This window comes from Rhipicephalus sanguineus, chromosome 3 (assembly GCF_013339695.2).
Source record: "Rhipicephalus sanguineus isolate Rsan-2018 chromosome 3, BIME_Rsan_1.4, whole genome shotgun sequence".
NCBI classification, from domain to species: domain Eukaryota; kingdom Metazoa; phylum Arthropoda; class Arachnida; order Ixodida; family Ixodidae; genus Rhipicephalus; species Rhipicephalus sanguineus.
The window spans coordinates 122,932,374-122,956,771 of NC_051178.1; the positions used below are offsets into that span (position 1 = coordinate 122,932,374).

The 24,398-nt window shown below is 46.5% G+C and overlaps 2 protein-coding genes across 3 annotated transcripts in view; both read right to left on the reverse strand.

Moving 5' to 3' along the window:
* Positions 1-5,638, reverse strand: part of LOC119387053 (carbonyl reductase [NADPH] 1) — a 606,874-nt gene extending 601,236 nt beyond the window's left edge. The window contains exon 1 of the mRNA XM_049413355.1: positions 5,635-5,638. The gene's annotated coding sequence lies outside the window, so the exon portion shown is untranslated. The remainder of the gene's footprint in view (positions 1-5,634) is intronic.
* Positions 1-24,398, reverse strand: part of LOC119387059 (hemicentin-1) — a 286,000-nt gene that overhangs the window by 19,765 nt on the left and 241,837 nt on the right. For both annotated transcript variants that reach the window (XM_037654360.2, XM_037654359.2), the window contains exons 3-7: positions 22,383-22,493; positions 19,643-19,846; positions 5,064-5,375; positions 2,569-2,859; positions 1,566-1,874 (exon numbers count right to left, since the gene is read on the reverse strand). In XM_037654360.2, the coding sequence (XP_037510288.1) occupies positions 1,566-1,874; positions 2,569-2,859; positions 5,064-5,375; positions 19,643-19,846; positions 22,383-22,493 (1,227 nt within the window). The remainder of the gene's footprint in view (positions 1-1,565; positions 1,875-2,568; positions 2,860-5,063; positions 5,376-19,642; positions 19,847-22,382; positions 22,494-24,398) is intronic.

Consider the following 24,398-nt stretch of genomic DNA (forward strand, 5'->3'; position numbering starts at 1 on the left):
TGCGCGCGTGACATTGGCCATTTCAAGGTATCCCAGAATGCCTACTGCAAGTATACAGTTGAGTGCCCACTACGCCATAATTAGTGGGCCCTTTGCGAATCAGCGAAGAGCCCACTACGCGTCCTTAAGGCAACACGCGATCCTACGCAGCTGTTCACTATTTTGATGCTTTTCCTGATGATGAAATAATATGCCCGAGCGCGTTGTAATGCGTGGGCCTTTAAAACATCCACTCGTTGCACAGTTCACGTATTTTGACGCCTGGCGCGATTCTACGCTTCCGCCACGCAATGTTAAGGAGACTCCTTCCACTGCATGACATTCATATAGTGTGTTTTTTTTCCGAAGCAGGTGGTAGAACACCTGCTTGCCACGCAGACGCCCTGGGTTCTGAAGATTTTTATTATTTCTTTGATTACATCTTTCTTGATTATTCATATAGTGATTTTTTTGAAGCTGTTTCAAGAAATAGCCTAGCTCTGTGGTAGAACACCTGCTTGCCGCGCAGACGGTCTGGGCTCAATTCTCACTCGAACCCGAACATTTTAGGGGCGAAGCTCCTTAAGGCGGCACCCGTTCGTCCCTCGTAGTCGTAGTCGTAGTAGTCGTAGTGCGTAACCAGTCTTACGCTTTGACCTCCAAGGTGGTGCCGGTGGGAGATATTTCCTGTGCGTTGTTGAACAATAAAAAATTCGCAGCGTGCGCGTTAACTAAAAGCCGAATTCTTCTCTCTCTCATTCCCCATTAGCAGCCATTGGCATGTTCCAGTAGGAAACGTTAGTAGAAGTAGAAGTGTAAGTGTTAGCTAAAAGCCGACTTCTTCTGTCTCTCATTCCCATTAGCAGCCATTGTTTACCTCCAAGGTAGTGCCTGGTGAGATTTCTCCTGTGCGTGATTAAACTATAAAAATTTTGTTCAAAACACCGTTGATTGATGAAATAAACCAACGAAAGACGCCAGATGTTTTGTAAAAGCAAAACGAAAGAACGCCAGATGTTTCTAAAGCAAAACGAAAAGACGCCAGCTGCTTAACGAAAGACGCCAGATGTTTTCTAAAGCAATGGTTTTCTAAACAATGAAAATTCACAGCGTACATGTAAAATTAAAGTGAGCTGCAAGTCGTCATAACTCTCATCGAACCTTTAGTATAAACGCGCCCGATCTCACGTCGGTGATGATGTACTGGGCAGAATTCACGGAAGATTCACGGTTTACCGATGAACCTCCGCAGCTTCGCCCACTCATCATCATTCACTCCGTGGATATGCTGTGATTTTTTTTATGATTTATTTTATTTGAACCTTTCTTCATTTTTGGTCACGGTCAAGATAATGATTTTTCGCTCACAACCAACACGCCATCCCCGACGCCGACACCGACACTGGAATTTCTGCCAAAACGAGCTCTTTAACGCTGTCGCGTTAATTAACAGACGGGCTACTGTCAAGTTGTAAACTTGACAGTAGCCATTAAAACCGTGAGTGATTGATGTCCTCAGCAAAAAGGAGTGCTATCAAGCCGCGAAGGGCAGCCTAACAAAGGAAAGTGCACAGAAGAGGACTCACCGACAGGATGTATCTGAAAGATGCAAGGCTCGAGGCTGTCGCCGACGGCGTTGCGAGCGCGACAGTAGAGCGTGCCGTAGTCGGCGTCCGAACGCGGTGTGTAGCGCAGCACCGAGCGCAGCGGGGCCCCCGGTGGCGTCGAGAAGCTGGCATTCGGAGACAGCGGAGCGGTGCGGTGCGCCTGGTGGAATGTCCAGGAGAAGGTGACGTTGCTCGGATCAGCCTCCACGTCGCATTCCACCTCCACTGTGTCGTGCTTCGCCACCGAGTGCGAGTGTTGCCGGTGGCCCGACTGACACACCGGCGAATCTGCAAGCACAACAACCCCTTTAGAGGCAAGAAGCGTGAACGATCTTCCATGAAGCCGTAGCGCTGAAAACACATTAACCAAAGAAGAGGGCAGGACGTGCGCTACCTTGGCCCCTGTGTTTTCAGCGCAATGGCTTCAGTGAATGTACCGAACCAACTAGTCTAAAAGTCTGTAGTCATTGAGCCAAGGATTGTTTTTATGGAGCAATGAAAGGCAGGAAAAGGGTTATTTGCTGTAAGTAGCATGGTAGAAATTAAGGGGGTAGTAAAAAAGAAATATGTACGCTAATATTTGAGATAACTAATTTACCTAAATTCTTCATTCGAAAGTAGGCTTTGTTGCAGTAACAGTACACGTGTTGCAATGCAGCCTCTAGAGGGGCAACACGCTTCGTCGGACGGGGCGCACAAGCATACACGCGTGCTACTGTTGTTCGCGCAGTGAATTAGTGAGGAGTTTCATTGCGTCTCCGAACTTATGGGCATTAAGCTTAACACTCAGTCTCAAACAAAACCGACAAAAATTGGGCGTCATTCCGTCAATACTAATATTAGCCATTTCGTGACATCCGCATAACAGTTATTGCGACATATGTTAGCACGCCTTCGTTAAAGATACTCTTAAAAACAGCGTCAGCATTAAGCAAACAGGGACACCACCACGAATCGCACGATACAGAAGGTGGAAACTCACGTAGAACCCTGAGCCGGAGACGGTTGCTTTCGGCTTCACCTTCCGAGTTGGCAGCGTGGCAGGCGTAGAATCCACTGTTGGTACGGTTGACAGAGCGAAGCGCCAGCGACTGGTTGCTGACGATGACGCCACGGGAACCGTCGGTGTGGAGGTCTCGACCATCGAAGGTCCACGACACCTCGCTCACCGGTGGGTTTGAGCGCACGCTGCACTCGAAGTAGATGTCGATGCCCTCGTGGATGTTGGACGGGCTGAGGCCGCTGCCGAACCGCAGCTGCACCAACGGCTTGTCTGCGCGTCGACAAGAAGCAGTTCAACAGCATGGTGTCAACAATAAAATCGCTGGCATTCTCACAACGTGAGTGACTAATAGATTCACCTGCATAATACAGGTAACCATTGCCCGTACGAGACCTGCCATTTAATACACGAGGTCATGGTGACGCACTGGGCAAAATTCGTCATGCGTAGGCTAGTTTTCTACTGCTTTCAAATCTTCTACCAATACTTTATGCGCCATAAATCACTATGGTCGCTGAATACCACACTGAAACTCTCTATTAACATAAATAAGAATAGAAAAAATGCCCAGAGTTACTTAAGTTAGATCTAAGGTCACCACTGTGACACGGCCGCTCTATCGCGACTCCGCAATCAAATACTTAATGGTCGAACAAAAACCTGTTCAAAACTTGCTCTACTAATTTATAAGTTGACTTCATCCGTTCGCTGTATGACGAAGTGTCGAAGTTTTATTGGAGATATATGCACGACATGAGAATTCCTAAAGCAAAACAAAAATCTGTGAATGACCCATTATACCTGACTGCATTTAAGCCCTTGCAATGTGACGAAATTATGTTTAGCTCCCTGATTGTATGATAAGTTTTAAACGCATAAAAATCGTGCTTATTGGTTGTAACATCTAAAGGTCAAAGTTAAAATCTGAAACATACAATTGTAGATCTCCCTTTTGCGATAGTGGCAAGCCACAACTCTGTATACTCGCTCTAACACGTTTCTCCGTTTGTGGAATCAATCTTAAAGTTAAGCTTGCGATACACCTGCAAAACTTAGGCTTGTCAAGGGTGTCTGCACATCAGGCATTGCGGCCAAGTCGTGAGACACTTGCGAAATGGCCCATCTTATATTTTTTTGCTGTGTGAATTTCAACCAAGTGGTAGCAACGAAAATGTTTCACCGAGTCTTTCTTTATTAACGAATCCTGCTGCGTTACTCTCAGAGATACCGTTTCGCAACTGCTTTGTCGAAACGCATTTCGAGGAAGTTCTCAGTGCCTACACATAAAACTTTCAGTGGATTGATGCACGTATAGTGGAGCTCTATTTCTCAAGCCCGTTTTCATGGTTGTTCCAAAGGTTAGCTCTAATACAGCTCATGATTATTCCAGTGCTTAGGAACGGGATGACTAGCTCACTTTGTGTTTTCGGATGAATGTTGTAACCCGTAGCGCTTGGGTGTTCCACTTGTTTTCAGGATCGCACATGTAATAACACGTGTGCATAAGACTTCCACCAAAAGAAATAGGCTTGAAAGCAACGCAGCTCTCCTGAGAATCAACAACCGATTAGGCCCCGTGTTTTCGCACTTTGGTGCTCGTCGTTACTTACGTCACATTCTGCCGAAGCTTTTCGATAAAATGCGCGCATTAAGTTACCGTATCTCTATATGCTTTGAAGTTCGGAGCTACTTTTAGATAAGCAGCTCTATCTCGCGCAAAATTTGTTCAACCAGCAGCAGAGAGAATTTTCCTGCCACCTAGTTATTTCTACTTTTTATGCTTGATCATGCCTGGCGCGTATTCTGCTTCCTCATATCAGCTTCGTCAAACGCTACACTGCAATTCTCGGAAGTTAGAGTGCTTCATGTTGTCACTTTGCTCAAGGCAAGATACTTCGATTATAAAACATGTACTTCAAAGTTTCCAAGTGACGATGCATTAGCCCATCGTAGATTGTAAGTGCTTATGCCGACACGCTTTAAAAATTTCGAAACGAAGATTTAAAACACTAACCAAATATCTCAGAACAATAAACAGCGGCTAGTAGCCACGGCTGAACATTTTATTGCGATTGTATAGAATGAAATAAACGTTATTTTAAATTCAATACCTCTGTGTGGATTCCTGTTTTTTTAACTAAATATTATTAACTGGCTGTTAAAAAGCATTAATATATCGCGTGCAGAAGACTTTCTGAAGTCCCTGCAAATCAAGGCTTAAATACTAGAGTTAGCACGTTATTCCTTCTGTCCTTGTATAAAAAAGATATCGTCATCAGTTAGGCCTCACGGCCATCAATTGCTTGGCGCTGAATGCAAGCAACTACACAGATGCGTGTCAAAAGCGGTTTTACGTACGTGTAATAAATAATAATCGATTTACACCCTTACTGGTGAAATTATTAGGGGTCACGACAAGGTCGAGTTAAAGCGGGAAGCGACCCTTCCACGAACAATTCTCGGCCTTAGCTTACAGTGTACGTCGAGTATCCAGGAGTCCTCCAGTGGTGCCGATGTGCTGCCTTGCGCTCCGCCAATCGCCGAGTTGGAGGCGAGGCAGCGGAGCCGTGCGCCGTGGTCTCGGTCTCCCGGCACAAAGTTTAGCACTCCCAAAGTGGTGTTTGGCGAGATGACGTGCGTCTCAGTGTCGTTCAACTGATACGGTCCCAGAAACCAGCGAACGAGCGCCTCTGGTCGGGAGCCATTCACCTGGCAGATGACCTGCGCGGGTAGCTCTGCCGACAGTGGTCCACGGGGTCCCTTGATCTCAACCGAGACCGGTTTCACTGCATCACGAATTTCAATGTTCATGATTTGTTAGCTTTCCTGTGGTAACACGGACAACGGGTTCTTAGAACAAGAACCTACGTACAGGAGCTTCATTGTGACTGTGTTATGAGGTACTTTCAAGCTACATCGAATGCAAGTGAACATGCAGCTCTAGTTTGTGTATCTACAATAAAACAACAGGAAAACGTATTAGAGACCACGTGAGTAGCGCTCAATATATGCCACCATTTTGTGCCAGAACAACAACAACGTAGATTGACAAAACAACAACAACAACGGCGACAACAACAACGGCGACAACAACAACTTGGTAGTTTAGTAAGGAGAAATGAAGAAACTTATTATGTACGGAAATTTTGGAACCTGTATGCTCTATGTTCGACACCTGTAAGAGCTAACTAGTAACCGGCGCCTTGTTTGTGCACCAACGTCTCCTTACATCATGTCAATAAAAAAAAAACACGTCATTTATTAGCAATCCGCTCTGATCAAACTCCGTAAAGGCTACTCCCCACAAAATGTTTGATTGTTCCAATAGCAGTGTCGCGTGACCTTGCCGTAATATACATGCCTCAAAAGCAAGTATCAACATTCTGACTTCGTTATATTTTAACGGTCAGGCCGACATGACAAGGCAAGTCTGGAGCATTTTTTTTCGCGGGAAAAATGAAAATATTCCTCACCTCAAAAGCAAGTTAGTAAAATTTCCGACCGGTAATCACGTATTACATGTTTCATTGTTAAGCACGGCTGCCAATGGTGTAATAATTATGAATCATTGGTCTCCGTTATCAATACATCACGTACCACAGGAACATCGCTACACCTTGTTCTATGTGAACAAAATATTCATAACGGCGTTGGCCCAGACGAACGGGTAGAGATTTGCGAACCATTTTAATTTTTTGCTACCCAACGAAGAAAGTTTCATCCGGTTCCACTTCTTTCTGGGCCATACGACGCCCGCATTGTCCCCTGGTGCGCACTTAGAGAGTAGCACATAAGGCTCTAGCTTCCGTCTACTGTCAGGGGCATTTCAAAACGCGAGTCATTAACCAAAGGCAGTCTTACATTTCAGACTGCCACCCGGTGTCTTTGGGCCCGTGGCGAGTGCGCGTACTCCATGCGCAACAAGAAAGCTTCCCATTCCATTTCTGTGTCCGAAAAACGACGTCTGCCTGTTGGTCTCAAAAATAGCGTCGCCATATCGCCAAGTAACGCCATCTCTCTCGTTGAGTACGCTGTTGTGCCTGCACCGAGAGAACATCCACGCTGTGCAAAAAGCGCTGACGGCGGCCCCCAAAAGACGCCTCGCAACGACCGCTTTTACGACACGCCATTCAGACATTAAGTCCACCGCTACGCGTCGGTGGCGGCGGAGAGATATCTTCGGTGCCCGGATGAAAGAAGCGCGTCCTCACTTTCTCAGGGCGCGTAAAAGCGCGGCGATGCCTTCCCATCAACTTTCCCTGCGTCTGCTCTCCTCCCTGCACGCTGGTCCTTTTTTGCGTCCACCCCCGAAGTGCCACTCATCTTCTTTTGTGTCCTCTCTTCCGTTACCTCGGGTATTCTCCACGGATCCTTTCCACTTTCTGTATCGTTCTAAAACTGGGCTCCTCTTCTTCATCTCGCGTTCGGCGACAAATGGAATGCGCAGTGTACATGCCAAATATGCGCACAGGTCTTTGCAACGTGTTCACGTTGTATCGATGTGTTTAGGCGCGTACTGTCACGCCTGGCAGCAACACAATTTGTTTAACAAGTGACCGTGGGCTACATTTTACGTTAGAAAAGCCAGCTCAAGCTCGCTTACTCAATCGCTATCAAGCATGCCTAAAGCGTAAAGAGCTGTGCTCATTTTTTTCGTACGCCATGACCCTGTCATGCAACGAAAGATATGCGAAATAAAGGATGAAGGCATGACCATTACATGTGCACGCAGTACTGTTACGTTTCTCAGTTTTCGTGCGTCGCACACAGACTGTAATTCTCGAACACGTCACAATAATGTCAAATTACACAAACCGGAATGTGGCAAAAACATGGTAATAAAACAAGCGGTGAATATCGCGAGGAGATAAGCAGCACGAAAAGGGTCCGCCGAAAAATAGTGCTTTCTCAGGAACCAATGTAGAAAGGTTCGCATTTAGTAAATACGGATAAGGAGTTGCCGAGTCTGAAACGGCGTTTGCCAAAACTCACACTCTACTCCTCCCCCTCCCCCCTCCCCCCTCCTCCGACTGGCGTGTGGAGGTCCTTTTCAACTACCTTATCTCCTATACGAAGTCATGAAAGTCGTCGGATCTGTTCGGAATGCAAATGAAGCTTTGTTTACACTCGGATGAGTTGTCCAATTTTCTTTCCACCCCTCTGCTGTATCCTCCTCCTTGAATATTGTTACCCGAAAGCTTAAGCGGAGAAAAATTCGTCTAGGCGCCTCACTTTCCAGTTTCTCGACACCAAAGGGGCCGCAACTCTGCGCATGTAGGCAGTACGAAATCTAATCGCAGCCCGACGGCAATTCAAACTGCATTTCCTCGTAAGCCCCCCACTGCAGCAGCGAGCCGCTGCGACCCCCGAGGAAAAGTGGCGGCGATCGATTTCCAAAGCGACCTTTCGAGCACCCGGAGAAGGACTTTTCTTCTAGTTGTTGTTTGCCCTTTGCAGAGACCCTCGATGAACAAAGATTTCCGTTGTCGGAAACGCCAGAGATTGGGGAGGGTTGGAGATTGCCTTAGCTATTCGCTGAATTCCAGGCCATAGTATCCAAGATATAGAACAACGGTAGCATGAAAGTTCCTATCCCATCATATTAAAAAACTTAGAATGGCATGGAATTGTATTTCACTCCATAATATGACTAAAAAACAGCCGCGTTTTTCTGGCACTGCCCTCCACAAAGGCGATCGCTTCTTCTGTTTTTGTCTGTTTCCTGCATTTTTAATAAACAGGCCACCCTGTATGTATCCTTATCTCCAGCTGTTGGTTGAAAAAGTCTGAGCAAATATCAGTGTGCCTCTTTTTAGGTACCAGGATCCGTGTGTAGACTTACATAAACCACATGTTATTCACTTCAAAGGCCCACTAAGTGCAATTAAATGGGGCAGTCACATATCCGTCACTCAACATAAACTTGTTTATCTAAACTGTTTACAAGGGCGATATTATGAAGCTTAGAATAACAGAGAGCTGAGCTAGTTGGTAAGTATTCGTTCTAAATAGACAGGGCGTGCAAACACGGACACAAGAAAGAAGTCAGGACACCACAAACGCCGTCAGGACACCCGGTGTTTGTGGTGTCCTGACTTCTTTCTTGTGTCCGTGTTTGCACGCCCTGTCTTTTTAGAGTGATATTATGCTTCGTTCCTCTGAAGTGTACGATAATGCTATAAATTCTCCAATCTCGCTTATTTTCAGTATAATTATGTTTATTACCAGCAATCTTGTACCTTGGTAATAAAAATGGCGAAGTTCGGGGGTAGAACTCGCAGCACAACTCATGCCGCAGTTTACCATAGCAGGTGCATATGACCTATAGGGAAGCATTTTTTTAGATTTGTTTGAACGTAGCACACTACCGCTGTGATTTATTACACATTGTATAAGCCCGCGTCACTATGAGATATCATTATTTTACACTTTTGTTTTGCAAACCACCATCCCGCAAGTCGTAAAAATGAAAAATAACATATTAAGATTCGAAAATGCACGCATATGAATTGTATATTCTAATGATGATACACGCAAACTAACATCTATTTTATAACCATTTAGCACCCCATATTAAAAAAAAATTCACAGCATATCCACGTGGTGAATGATGATGAGTGGGGCGAAGCTCCGGAGGGAATCATTGGTAAACCGTGAATCTCCTGTGTAACGCCCCATCAATCATCATATAAAGAGTGAGAAACACTGTGTGTATATTACAAACATCAAACTTTTATTTTTCTTAATTAGATGATGATTGGCTTGCGTTGTCCCTTCATTATCACGGCTTTGTGGTCCGTGAAATGAAGGGATAGCGGTTCCTGTACGGGTTGCAACTGGAAATTTGAAAATACCAGGTCTATACACGTTCCTCGGATGGTCGTTGGTTTGCTATGATCAAAGGACATGCACGTGAGAGCATATTTGGCTGCCATATGCTGTATTAACCAATCATTGTTCTTTTCGGTAATATCGACATTCAGGTCACCAACTAACACAAATGGTCTATTCTTGTACTTGTCATAATTACACAATGCCGTGTCAATGAATGTCTTGATATTCCCACTCGACAAAGTGGGTGCAAGGTACATGGTCATGATGATGCATCCATCAAAATCGATGGCAGCATATTCACCGTTGTGGCTCTGTGTCGTTGGCAGTAGTTTCAGATCTTGTGCCGTTTCTGTTTGTTTAACGTATACGGCCACACCACCTGCAGGACGCTCTGCATCATCGATGCAGACGACTGGAACGTATCCTTTGATATACGGTCTTTTGGCGTTCCACGTCTACAGAAAACGTCCACCGCAGTAAGTATGGGGTCCCGTTTCACATCGTCTACGTGGGCATGCAAAGATCGAACGTTGAGGAGGGCAATGGTAAACTCGTTGGTAGAGTCAACGTCTTCTTGCAGGGCTCGGAGCTACCGCTGCGTCAACGTGGGCAGTCGATGTTGGTTTAGACGTTGAAATTGGTTCAGCATTTCGCGTTACTTCTGAAATGTTGTCTTCGGGAGTCGTTGAAAACACGAGACGTAGCAACGAAGAAAGAACGCCACACAGGCGATTGGTTGGTTGGTTGGTTCCTTAAGGGAATAGCTCAACCCACTACGGGGGATCGGCCACGAAGCGTACGGCAGTAGACTTTGTGAAAAAATAAAATAAAAGGAATATGCGAAAAGATAATTTATAGTAAAAAAAAATGTTGGGGCAATTTTGATTTTTTCCTTTTTTTTAAATGGAATGTTAAATAAACGAGTGTTAAATAATTGGCCGCGTATCTGCGTGCTTCGCTGCAAATGTCGTGTAAAGACGATAGAAGAGGCGCTGTGTGAGATATGGACGCCATCTGGCAATACGTCGGGAAACATGAGTGCTGCGTTGCGTGCTGGTAGTCCCGGCGCAGCAGCAGGCGAAGACCGGCGGTGACCAACGCGACCGGCGGGGACGCCAGCCAGCCCGAAAACGCGGTTTGGCGCGAAGCGCTGAAGCAGAGAAATGTCCGCACTCAACGAGTACTCTCCACACACTCTTTTATTTACACGTCGCCTGGGTAAAACAGGAACGCCAGAGCGGCGCCCACAACCGGCAGCCTGAAGGCCGCCCACAACGCTGCTTTTTCATTTTTTAAATATGTTTTTCCACCTTCTTGGCCTTCTCAAAACTAAAGTTTTTCAACACCAACCCATGGCATTCGTACAGTGCAATACAGAACCGAAACCGAAACACAACAATGAGCTCGTGCGAAGGGCACGGAGGAAGGCAAATTTCAGCGCAGTCGCATTTTCAGCTTTGTTGAAACAGCGCTCACTAGACGACGACGAAGTAAAAGAAGGCACAGGACAGGCAGCGCCTGTCCTGTGCCTTCTTTTACTTCGTCGTCGTCTAGTGAGCGCTGTTTCAACAAAGATGAACGCATACCAACTCGCTCAAGCTTCCATTCTTATGCATTTTCAGCGCAGCTTAAGAAACTAGGGTCCTTAAAATTACGTATGTATGCATTTTCTATTAAAGGAACACGCCACCTAATACTTACCTAGTGATGTTGCACCTCAGATATGCATGATATTTACTTTTTGATCGACAACGTTCACAAGTATGAACAGCCGAACCAGTTCAAGGCGGCTGGCCCTTGGGCAAGTGGTTCAACTTTGGCCGAGTGGCTGAATCGAGGGACGTGCCGACAAACAGAAAGACAGACAGAAAGACAGACCAAAATTTCTGCGCTTAAGTTCCCCACGAAAGACTATCGTCTTTAATAATAGAATTAGGCGAACACGCACGAGAGTCTCACTCGTCAACGTCGTCTTTTCCTTCTACTGCATACCAGAGCGCGTGCAGTAAAGAAGAAACAACGCCACACAGGCGAACACGCACGAGAGTCTCACTCGTCAACATCGCCTTCTTCTGCTACTGCATACCAAAACGCGCGATTCTCAGGAACTAGAGGTGGCTACTACAAACAAACAAACGGTAGATGGACAGACCCACGGCATAAGGAGCTTCGCCCCTAAAAATTCGAGGCTCCGGAACAGGTGTAGTGGAGCTTACGTTTGATATTCAGGCACGCAGTTTCAAGCGGCCTACGTCACCACACGAAAACAATCTTGGAAATCCACTTTCGCGAAAAAGTATTCACGCAGCCGCATCAGCTACCTAAGAAATAGCGCCGGAATCGCCTGCAATTACACGCTATTGCACACGTCGTCAGCTGGCACGCGCTATATCCCTACCTAAAGTGTGTGCCTCCGTGGTTCTCGTGACCTGATCGTTCTTCCCGATTTCCTCCCTATGATCGCATCCACCGCTCCGCCATCTCCTTTGCGGAAGATTGGCGAAATGAGTTGCAAAACCACTTATCGCCACCTCTGAAGAGGCCACTTCCTGATTAACCTCTCTCTTTCTGTCTCTCTCCTATGATCAGCCAGAAATTGAAACAGGGGAAACACACGAAACTCGTTCTCGAATCGGCTGCGTCGCATTAGTTGCATCCAACCCCTTTCCCAGACTGTCCCCATCCATCCTCTGAGGCATCTTTCTCCCTCCCAGCAATTCCTCCCCTCACCTGCACCACGCATGAGTGACCACGCTCGCTACCTATATGAGTCGCGTACCCTTCCAACAATCTCAGGCGGGAGAAAGGTGGCGAGTGATCCATTAGAGGCAGGGGTACACCGATCGTCATTAGAGGGGCACGGTCGTCCGCGACCAGATTGAAAGCTGAGCCTTAATGGAGCTCTGCCGCTTCGGCCGCAGATCTGGCCAGGAGCCAAGAGTGCGGCGGGCTTCGGTAGAAAGATCGGGCGCAGATGAGGCGACGACCTCAAATCGGGGCGCCCTAAAGCCTGACCGATCGTCACACACAGACGCGCACCAAACGAGAGAACGAAACAAGAAAATTGGATGTGAAGTGAGGATGCTAGGAACGATTGGAGCGCGGCTGCATCGGACAGATGTGTCGAGGGTAGCGTAAAGCACTCGATCCTGGGCTGCGGTAGGCCCCAACGCACTTAGCTAATTGATGCGAGGTTACCAAATTTAACTTTGTGACCACAGTGTGCACCTAAATCTGTGTATCTTCGTACTTATGACAAAGAACTGCTGAATATTAAGTCTAAGAAAATGAGAGACGAGGAAGATAGAAAACATTGCACGGGCCTAAGGTGTACTGCATGCGTTGTTGTTGCTGTTAAGAGAGGCCCTATGTCGAAGTATTTTCGGTGTGACCGCGAAAAACTTTCAGAATGTAGGTATAAAATCCAAAAGGACGGAGACGAAGTGAAGACATGAACCGACTGAGTCCCCGTCCTTTTACCCCCATACCTATATTCAAGTTGTGAACCAACCAGCTAAGCAACATGCCCTTTTCATAATACTTGTCTCTTCGCGCGCATATAGTTCGGAGGATCGCATGACTCATCATCCATAATCATGCTGTTCTATGAACAAGTTTTGTCCTTATTTGATACAGAAGTAATATTGACTTTCAATTCAAGAAGATATATTAGTGAATTGTCTATTGCTCTTCTGCTTTGTTTTTCTATTCGGTAATACTCGCTTACTTAGTTGCTCTTCTTGGTACCTGTCTGTAAACTGTCAACATAACTGCTTTTTCTTAGCCAGATATTTACTACACCAACAAGAAGCTCCTAGAATAAAACCTGAAGAACATGGCGCCGTCAATGTCGTCTCTGATATCGTCAATTCTCGCACATATCGCCTTCCTGACAAAAGACGTAATATTCTTGCTCTATCTTTACTTTTTAGATGTGAAGCATCTTATAGCGGAGTTCAATCCGGTGGTGGTGGTGTGCGGCGTGACCACCTTTACTGCGCATGCGCAAGCCCTCTCCACACATCTCCTCTCCCTATCCAATCCCATTCCCCTCTCCACTTCCCCTCTCTCCTCCCCCTCTCCCCTTTCCCCCTCCCCTTCTCCGCTTCCCCTCTCCACTCCCCTTCTGAAACGCGGGCTCTACATGCCGAAACGTTGCTTCGCATCGCCTCATGGTCCCCTTTAGCGAGATGGTGTGATTTTTTTCTCTTGCTGTCCTTAACGCATACTAACCTCCACTTATCGTAATGGTACTTGATCTCTATTCTTGGATAAAGTTCAAGCATCAAGAAAACGTGTGCACTTTTACGAAATGGATGACTGCCATAATGTCCTCTTAGAACGACGGATTCCTTGCTATCACCGGCTGGTAAAGCGTGCCACCAACCAAGCTCAAAGTCCCAGCACAGCGAACGAGAACCAGCAAGAAAAGTGAAAAGAAAAAGAGAAGGCAGACAAGAAGGTCGACGAAAAGTCGAACACTTTAAAGGATCTCCGTGTGTCATTTATCTTCATGTGGTCTCTGTCAACGATCTCACAGTGTGCTCCTTCTAATACCTTCAGTCTCAATTCAGACTAACGCCCTCACAGTCACTGCAAGCAAAATTGGCAGCTTGCTCCAATCGAGGCTAAAGTTGAAGAAATTGGTCGTTTCGCTGCTTCGTGTGTGACTACGACCTCGTACACTTCCTTACTCCAATGATTCAGCCTTCGAAGTTGCCTCATCTGGTAAGCGGCTGCCGTCCTTTAGATGAGAAATAATTACGTCTATTGGGTTATGGCAGTCCTAATGGTAACTATCGGTATTTACGCTACAGTGTTCACTCATTTGCCGAGGAGGTAGCACCGTGCACATCGTACGTTTTCGTTCTCTAAGCTCCGTTAATTTTTTGGAGACGAAATGAAAATAAAAAAAAACGCCAGGCCTGCGCTGAAACCGCAGCACAGTCACAGCGAAAGCTGGAAGAGCAGCGTTTCTAGAGCCCGTTAAGCTCTCTTGGAGCTACAAAACAAGTACACTAGAAAGGTACCCACTACGCTATAAATCACAATTTTTTTGAAGTTGGGAAGCACCTACTAAGCCATTATTCGTCATTCTGCGGAGAAGCGAGGCACCAGCTACACGTCAGTAAGGCGTCATGTGCACTTTGTTGACGCGACGACTGATGACGATGAAGAATTATGGCTCAGCCCTTTGTAATGGGTTGGAATCTTTAAACGGCCCACCAGTTATGTAATTTGCATTGGGTGACGCCCGGTCACTATTTCCCTCTCCCGTCATGCTGTATAACATACGTTGACGTGGGAGAGAGACGGGGGGTGGGGGCGAAGAACTTTACTGAGACCCCGAGGAAATGGATCATGCGCTTATGGGCTTCCTTGGCAACCAATACAAGTGCACTTGCGAGGAACCCACTACGCTATAAATCAGTGTAATTTTACTGAGACCCCGAGGAAGTGGATCATGCGCTTATGGGCTTCCTTGGCAACCAATACAAGTGCACTTGTGAGGAACTCACTACGCTATAAATCAATGTAATTTTTGAGAAGTAGGGCAGCAGGCACTGTGCCATTTTTCATCATTCTACGGAGAGCGTTGGTACCTGCTATACGCATGTAAGGCATTATGCGCACTTTGTTGATGCTGTGCCTGATGACGATGAAGAATTATGGCAGAGTCCTTTGTAATGGGTTGGAAGCATTCAACAACCTACTCGTTGCGCAATTCGCTTTGTGTGACGCCTGATTACAGAATTCGCGTTGTGCGACGCTTGGTACTTATTTTACTCTTCTACCACGCTATATTGCATATGCTAATGTGGTTCCTTTCCGACATGAAGCCTGTATAGGACCTTTTTGCAAAGCAGTTTCAAGCACCGGCATGGCTCAGAGGTTGAATACTGGGCTCCCACGCAGAGGGCCCAGGTTCGAACCTCGTTCCATCCTGGAGTTTTTTTCTTATTTCGTTTTTTTTCTTATTTCGAGCGATACTGGTTACGGACACCGGCGGCGGCGGCGGCGGCGGCGGCGGCGGCAGCGGCGGCAGCGGCGGCGGCGGCGGCGGCGGCGGCGGACAACTACGGCGCGAAAAACGGCCGGTGAAATGATCTCATAACAGCTTTCGCTGTAAAAAATTAAGGCAGCTTCGAACTGGTGGTGCCAAGCCTGAAGGAAGGGCGGAGCTGGGCAGCCTTCTTTGTTTGTCTTGGGGTTCCTCGTTATTTCCTTCTCTCTGTCTTTCTTTTAGTCTTTTCCAGTTTTTCCTGTCTGTTTTCTCTCTTTATTCTTATTTATTTCTATTTTCTTTCCTATTTTTCCCCTTTCTTTCTCTATCTTTCTACTTCTCGCTTTCTTCCTCTATTTTTCTATTTCTGTACGTGGTTTTTCCTGCGTTACGCCAAGCGACGACAGTATACGACAGCATACGACACCCCGGGCCTCTAAGCACTTGATATCATCATCAAGGCGCTCGAAGAACAAGAGGAAGAAGACTTCTCCTTGGCGCGAGCCCGTCCTCAATATGCTACAGATGGCTATGCATACGTGGTTTTGCCAGCGTTACGCCAAGCTACATGAGACAGCCCGGGCCCCTAAAGTGCTCCGCACTTAAAAGATAGGGACAGCTACGCATTAGCTGCGCGAATACTGAGGTATGAGCGGAGATGGTGGCGCTCACCTCCTCCTCACCCTCACATCCCTTTCCAACCCCTTTATATTCTATGCTATATATGGCTACGTCATGTGTCACCCTTTCTCTCCTCCTCACTTTTACATCACTTCTCCTCACCCACATTTCCCCTTCCCACCACTTTATATACTATATAATACGTGGCTATGTTATGCTGTGCTTCTGTCTCTCCCTCTTCCTTTCTATCTTTCTCCCTCTCACTGCTTCTTTTTTGTCTCTTTCTTTAATTCTCTCTCTTTCTCTAACTCTTTCTCTTTCTGTCATGCTCTCTGTTTTTTCTATCTCTTTTTTGTCTCTCTTCCCTTTCTTTCTTTCATTTCTCGTTTTCCTTTTTTCTATCTCTTTATTTCTCTCTCTCTCTCTCTGTGTACTCGTTTTCCCGTTCATCAAAATTATTGCATCCCACGCCGAACGAATCGGCGCACGTGTTCTGGGAGCAAAACAGAAGATAAAGGAGAGGACGAAGAGAGGGCTTGCCGGTTCATGATGATGATAATTTCTATTCGCGACCAACGCAGATTATCCGAGGTTAAACAGGTTCGCTGTTAAAAAGATGGATCCACAGAATAAGAATCAGAAAAAAAGTTCGTTTGATTCTTTATCGGGAAATGAAAAAAAAATTCTAGCGAACAACAAAAGGGAGCAGTCATATAAAATCTTTTCCTACGCCGTCGCTTCCTATATGACCGTGCTCGTTTGCTTCTCTCTGAATATGCGCAACGTTAATCATGGAGTAGGCTGCCTCCGAGAAACTTTCTTTCCCAAATGGAAGACGCGTGCGGATGACCTCGTAGAAAAAAAAAACTCTTCAGTGATCAAAGAGAACGAAACTTCCCGCCCCCACGTTATGCTCCGTCACATGAATAACTGCCAGTGGTGCCGCTAGGACTCGGCAACATAAATGTAGCTTGCACCATATTTTGCTTCAAGTAAGCCTAGGTTGCGCCTAGTTTTTTGGCCGGAGGAGGAGGAGTTTCAGGCGGGGCTGGTAATCCTGCTGAGGTTTTACGACTCCTTCACTGAGTATCGTGCCATGAAGCCAAGCACTTCCTCGGCAAGAAATGGTGTGGTTTTTTTCTGGGCGGAAAGGCACTAGCGTTCATAAATGCACGCGAGGCAATTATTTTATGGGCGCCTCATTCCCGACTCCGTCTCACTCTTTCTCGGGCGGTTTGTCTTTTTGTTTCACGCAGAATAAGCCTGCAGACGAGCGCTCTACTTCTGGAGTATGCCTTAAGGCTTATGCCATTTCGGCACTACTCGGTCGGCATCACTCATGTGTGGACGACATCGCGTGTATAGCAGTGATAGTAGCCATGTTATTCCTAATGTTTGTAGATCCCAAGTGATACTTGAAATGACAGATCTTTAAAATGCGCGTGTGTGTTTCTCTTTTAGATGCGAAGTGTCTCTTGCTCGGGGGTATGTAGCGCGGCATGGTAATCCGCACGCGGCGTTGAGGTCCGCACTCACACTACACATGCGCGACTATCCTCCTTCCCTCTCTCCAACAGCTGCGCGTTACTCTCTCCACTTCTCCACCAGCACCTGCTTGCGCTTCTCCTGCGTTCTCGCTTCTGCTCTCGGCGCATACGCTACTCTCCTCCTCTAGTCTCATCTCCTTCAAGTGGTAGAGCGCTGCGCGCGTTCATTCGGCATGTCGAGCCCGCTGAAATGCGGGCTCGACATGCCGAAATTCTCTCCTGCGCAGCGCCGCGATGAGGGCCAGCGCATGCGCGTCCCCTCCCCCTCTCTCTCCTCTCCTACGCTGCCTCTCTCTCGCGCGCCTGTCGACGTTTCCCGCACGACCTGTGAGAATTAACGGCCAAGCTAGAGGGAAGACACGACGCGCGTAGTGTTCCTATTCGCGTTCCACGACGCGAGGTCGGTAGCATGCCCAGCGAGCGCCAACGGAACGCGATCGTGCAAGTGCTCCGGCTTCGCATCGCCTCATGGTCCCCTTTAGCGGGAGATGGTGTAATTTCTTTTTGCCTTTTTGAAAATTTTTCCCGTAGCATCATAAGCGGACGATGTCCGCTATTTTTGTATTGATAAAGCTTAGCATACACTTCTTAAATTAGTCTATGTCTTTGTTCCTTGCTTCACTGTCGGCCACTGCCTATTCTGCTCGCACAGACTGTCGCTAGCTGCTGTGTTGGCACGCCTTGACGACAGACCCTGTCGGAACAATCAGTGCTGGAATGCCGACCCGAACTGTCTTCACACCGAAAATCATTTAAGGCCTTACTGAACTTTTTGCGTGCCAGTGGCCTATTCAATAGGCTTTAGTACTCCCGCTCTACACCTTCCTTTTGTTTATAATTTTTTATAGTGTGCCTGCTCTTCTCTCCGCTTTCCTTTCCATCTTTCTTTCCCTTTCCCCCTCCCCTTAGTGTAGGGTAGTAAACTGGATGCTACAATTCTGGTTGACCTCGCTGCCCTTCTCTTGTTTTATTATCTCTCTTTCTCTCTTCGGTTATTGTGATGGACCGAACTCGTAAAATTCCTCATTTGCAAGATTTTCTTGCAATTGACTAGCCTCGGTAGTATATGTAAAGTATCTCCAGTGGTGGGCCGGTCTGATGTCCTGCGTTCGGTTCCGCAGCACGAAAGCTTCGTTTTGAACATACTGCTTCGTGTTCGGTAGTTTGTTTATATTGTTCCCTTGACTGTTGGGTTCACCCTGTTTGCACTTTAAACCATCGCTGCGCACATGTTGTACCAACGATAAAAAGATCTCCCGAGCTTTATTCCAAATTGTAAAACACGACAGTCACTTATATACGACTGCATCGAAGATCCTACCAAGTATTCAGGAATACTTGTGTCCTTAGAATTGTTCGTAAGAGAATATCTTGAATAAATCATCAGAGTGGCACCGAGCTCTACGCAGCTCGGACCTTGAAGCACAGCTCTGGGCTGTCCATCGGGCCCGCGACGCGGCGGAGGGGCAAGGCCTCTCTGTCCAGACGTGGGAGCGGCATCGAAGGACTCAGTAAATCGAGTGCATCGAAGGACTTCAGTAAAGTTATTCATCCATCCATCCATCCATCAGCGAAGGAACAAGCCGTTTACACACAGAATACTTATGGATGAATACATTTGGGAACACTGCTGTGAACACTACCGATCGCGGATGAGGAATTCATGTTCCAGTAAACCACTTCAGCGACTCCGCATGCTAAAATTTGCCAGAGTGTATCCAAACGTACTGTTGTGCAAATGTGTAACTATCTTCGCTATGCAATTAAGTGCCTTAGTTTTGATACATGGATCGTACTATGCCCGACGCACGCTGCATTGCTGCTTATAACGGAAGAAAATAAAATATATGCCAGCATAACGTCTTTCAACAATACTATTTAACTTCCTGCGATCGTGTTTGGAAAACACCGCTCAATCCTCTGCTGAATCACTCGCGTGAAACGTTCTAAGGCAAAGAAAATGACACAGTGACGCTTGATACGGAATTGTCATAGTGTCAGCAAAAGACGTCTCGTCAAGTCTTCGTCCAAATGAGCGCATACGTACGGTGCATGTTGACCACGATGGTGGTTGCCACGGGCTGCGTAATGTTGCTGTTGGTTGCGCGGCAGGTCAGTCGCGCCTGGTAGTCGGCTCGCGTAAGCCGCAGGCGGAACAGCGTTGCGCGTGGGTGCCCACCTGCAGTTCGGCTCAGCGCTTGCTGTAGAAGCTCCGAGCCACGCCACCATGTCACCACGGGCTCTGGTTGGCCTGCGGACAACGTGCGTGCGACAGAGCATAATTTCTTGTTACATGGAGTGAACGTGAAATCATTAAGCGATAATATATCCTAATGTAAGTATATCTCATCGTCTTTTTTTTAGGTTGGAGGCTTTCTCGTAATGTCAGTAACTTATGGTCGTCCTTCGGTGCCTTACGTAGGCTTACATGTATTATAAAAGTTATATTACGTTACTCAGACTACTCTTCGCCACAGTTTGAACTTCTTCGCCATATGAAATATGTAGTTACACCAGTAAGTTAACAATGAAGAACAAGTGCGTACTGTCAGACCTCTTCAAGCTAATTTTCATACGTGAAATGCTGTAGGCATGCAGAACATACAACACAGCAGCGCCCGCTCAGCGCTACGAAGTGTTATACTGTTCACATATACTGAAAATGATATTCATACGAAATCAGGCTTCGCTTTTCCTCGTTTGGAACGACTCGTAGGAGGAAGAAATGTTTACACGCTTCGTTGCAAAACAAAATTGAAACAGACCAAGAACAATAAAGGAAAGCTGTCCCTGAATGCCAGAGCTCACATCGGGGCAGCGGGCAAACAATGCTAGCGCAGAAAAATTGAACCAAGCTGAGATAAACAAGGGATAGCCGAGGCGGGTACTATACGGATCCTGTATTGCTATTTGCTTCAGTGACGTTGCTCACGCAACCGCAGAGCCAGTGCTGCCACATTTTCTGCGACAAGCGGCAACCGCATCGCGATTGCCGAAAACGCTTGCTACGGATCCGATACTCGCGATACGCTACACAGGCCTAGCTCAGAAGAGTCCCGGTCATTTATAATGCAGCCCACGCCAGCAGTGCCTCCGCAAGCTCAAGCTGCGGCGATGCTCGGAAAGTTATTGGTTGCAATAGGACTGTCACTTGCAAGCCCGAATAAAACCGGAGAAATGAGGGGGAAGTAAGGGATCGGAAAGAGCTGCGCCCCAGCGTGCGACCGCCAGACAACGGAGAGGCCTCGTATTTGGAGCCCTCGGCTTCATATCACCGCTGATGAATTTCTCAGTCTCTTTCTCTCTTTCGCCATGGGATGTGTGTTTTCTTTTAGAACTACGCTTGCTGACCGAATAGCAAGCCCGATACAATACAGATCATAACGGCAAGACAAGTCTGCGGCACATTGGGACGGGCAGTGGTTGAGCGGGTTCAAACGGGGCAAAAGAAAATAATAGTGTTATTTCATTCGAATGCGGCGGCAGTTGTGTTTCTGCGGCACTTCTGTGCCGGGTAATGCAAACCGGAAAAGAAGCAGTGTTCTCGAATGCGAGCGTGCGTGCCTCTCCTCTCCTCCCCTTTCCTTCCGCCAAGCAACGAAGACAAATGCAGTGACACTCGCGCGTTCTGCTATACGGGCGAAGCAGTCAACGCCAGATATTGCATGCTTGAAAACAATGCCTTTCCACCCGCTCAGCCCTACGCCGCTTGAGTAGTCCAAAGCGGCGGCGCCTGCGAGACATGTTGACCGTCTTTCGCAGCCGATCATAACTTCTCGTTCAGCTTGGTTCGAGGCCCCGGATGCAGTCGCTTGTTTTATTCCATAGGGTTACTACAAGAAAATGCATTCCAGTCTATTGTCCTATGCGTTGCTACTGATGGCGGAAGTCTCGTCGTTCCGTTTCTTATTCTGACGCGATACGCGAGCTTATGCTAGATGTCGTCCCGGGCAGCCATGAGAGAGACAATATGAAGGAGGTGGCCTCACAAGAATTCGGTTGTTTGCTTTTGACTGTTTCTTTTACTCAAAAAGATAAAGAGAAAGGAAACGAAAAGAAAAGCATCGCAGATAATCCCACTGGTGATTTGCGCGCTGCCGCGCGAACGTCACGTTGGCAATAACGTAACACAGTCTTTGTCAGGACAGAGACCATGTAAAGGCGCGTTCATGGTACGCTTTTCTTCTGCATTTTTCTAGGACATTTCTCGGGGCATGAGCATCACGATAATAAACCAGAGAAGGACATCGCTATCATGAAAAATTACAGTTTCCTAGATAAGTATGCGCGTGGAAAGAACGGTGTATAAAAGAGCACGTTTTTATTGCGGTGAAAACTCGCATAGACCCATTTCAGAGCGGAAGTCAGAATGATATTTACAACTTCGAAGAATATCAATCGCATGTTTACCTCCGGAACGATCAATGTTACAAGAGGCAATTTGTAAGCTTTGTTTATCTGCCTCTTTATTTGATGCTATTCTTTTTTTCTGTTCTGTAGTAAATGTTACACCATCATTGCACATGTGCGTTTGCTCCCGTATAGCCCACGGAAGTAGACACACACTTAGTTCAACAAGAACGTTGCCCCCCCCCCCCCCCCCAGTGTCCTTCATTGTGATTGCGAGGTACTGTGAAAAATATCAATAGGATAGCACAAATTACTTCGCTCGTAGAGTAACCAAGATTGTGTGCGAAGTTGTCCTCAACTAAATACACGTCTGCAAAAAAAAAAAAGATGCCACGAAGCTCAACGAAGAACAAATTCAGCGCAAGAATGAAGCTTACCGTCGTACACGTCGCATGTGAGAGTGAGGTCTTCACCCTCCAGGTACGGCCTTGTGATGTTGTCAATTTTTGTGCCATTTTCATCCATAATGACGGGACGCTTCGGAGGCACTGGAATAAAGAAAAAAAAGAAAGATGCAGTGGTTCTTCAGTTTCCACAGATTTATTTCTCTCCTTCTTTTTAATTTGCCAATACAACATGTGCAATAAAAACAGCGTAGTGCAGCAGTAGCCCGTATATTACAACATTCTAATACCATCGCTGAAGGTATACGAGTATTCATTTTGTTTCAACGGGAGTACCTTTTCTCCGTTCTCATTTCCATCTTTCTTTCCCCTCCCCCCTCCGCTTAGTGTAGGGTAGCAAACCGGAGGTTATATTCCTGGTTGACCTCCCTAACTTTCCCTCATAATTTTTTTTCTCTCTCTCTCTCTGTAATTTTCTTTGAAACAAAAAAAAATCGGGAAGTTTTCACTAAGTCGCGCAAAGCTTCGCATAGCGAAGCACGGTCCCGTCGCCGCTCGTACTCCCCGTCGACCGACACGTCTAGCTTCAATATGCGCGCTTCCTCCTCGGGAGTACGCTCTTTCTTAGGACGCCCCATGGCTGTCTCGGCACGATCGGGCGCAGCCAGGCTATGGAGTGTAGAGCGGAGGTTGCGCGAAATGTGTCCGTCGTTAGGCGTGGCTTAGCTACCGCGCATGCGCGGCTTGGCCAAGTGGTGGAATATTTGGCCGCGATGCTTGCTTCCTCTTTCTTTCTCTTATTTTCTCTCTCTTTGCGCCCATGATTTTAAACTGTCATTGGACGCTATGCGCGGCGTCTCCATTGGTCACTAAGCGCAGCAGTCTTCGTCGCAGAGCGCGTGCTGTGCTCGGCGGTTGCTAGAAAACGGTGCGGCGAGATTTTTGCTATAAAACGGCCGTCTTTATGGTTTGACTAAAAGCTTTTCTGTTAGAATTAATAATAAATTACAAAATGTCGCAAAGCTTCAGCCGGACAACACCAATTCGACAGGAAGCGATAAAAACAAAATTGGCCTGAATAATGACATCAGCCTGCAATTATTGTATTGGTTGCTGTGATTCCCGTATACCTACAAAACAGAACCTTAATAATAACTCCGCAAAATCTTGTAGTTCAGATAATGCTAAACAAGTGCTGCCGCGGTTATTTCGTCAACTCGCTTTAAAGTTTTCACGGATTGTTGCGTATTTTCCTAAACGAGCAAGAATAACACTCCCCCGAATATTTCTCATTGTACTGGAAACAGACAAAGGAGCACACTTAATCAGAATCATCGTTTATTGTAGTTTGTCCCTCCCTAGATATGAACGATTTTCGAAATGTCGTTGGCAGTCTCAAAGGACGGAATGCGCGACCTTTTCTGAGCTGATGTCAGCTTCACCTTCAAGCTGTTGTCTTCCTGGATTCTGTCCCTCTCCCTTTTTCGCTCTCTCACAGTGTTGCGAAGCGTCAGGAATTTGTTGAATAAAGCATTGTTTTCAAACAATTTACATTGTTGCCGCGACTTTACGAGCTCATATGTAATTCAGGGCAGTTTCTGTGCAAAGAGGCGTATGTTGCCGAACACATATTTCTTTCTTTCTCAATATCAGCGGTGGCCATAATTATTTCCGGTAATTTCGGTTATCCACGCTAGTTTATTTATTTATTTATTTATTTATTTATTTATTTATTTATTTATTTATTTATTTATTTATTTATTTATTTATTTATATTTATTACATACTGCGGACACGTAGTCCACGCAGGTCGGATCAAATATAAAATTTGGTCTGGAAAAGTAACACAATGCTGACGCACAAAGCGAACAAGGCTGATAAAACTATTACAGATGCAAGATATCCAACTCATGAATACTGGGCGGCAAGGAAGAGTATTTAAACAGCTTTAATATTATTCGCTACGTTTAATGGTTTCAAGAGGAACATCTGAAACAAAAGCTTCTCTGGTAAAAGTCTTGTAAGGGACAAGGGCACGGAGCAGCAAAT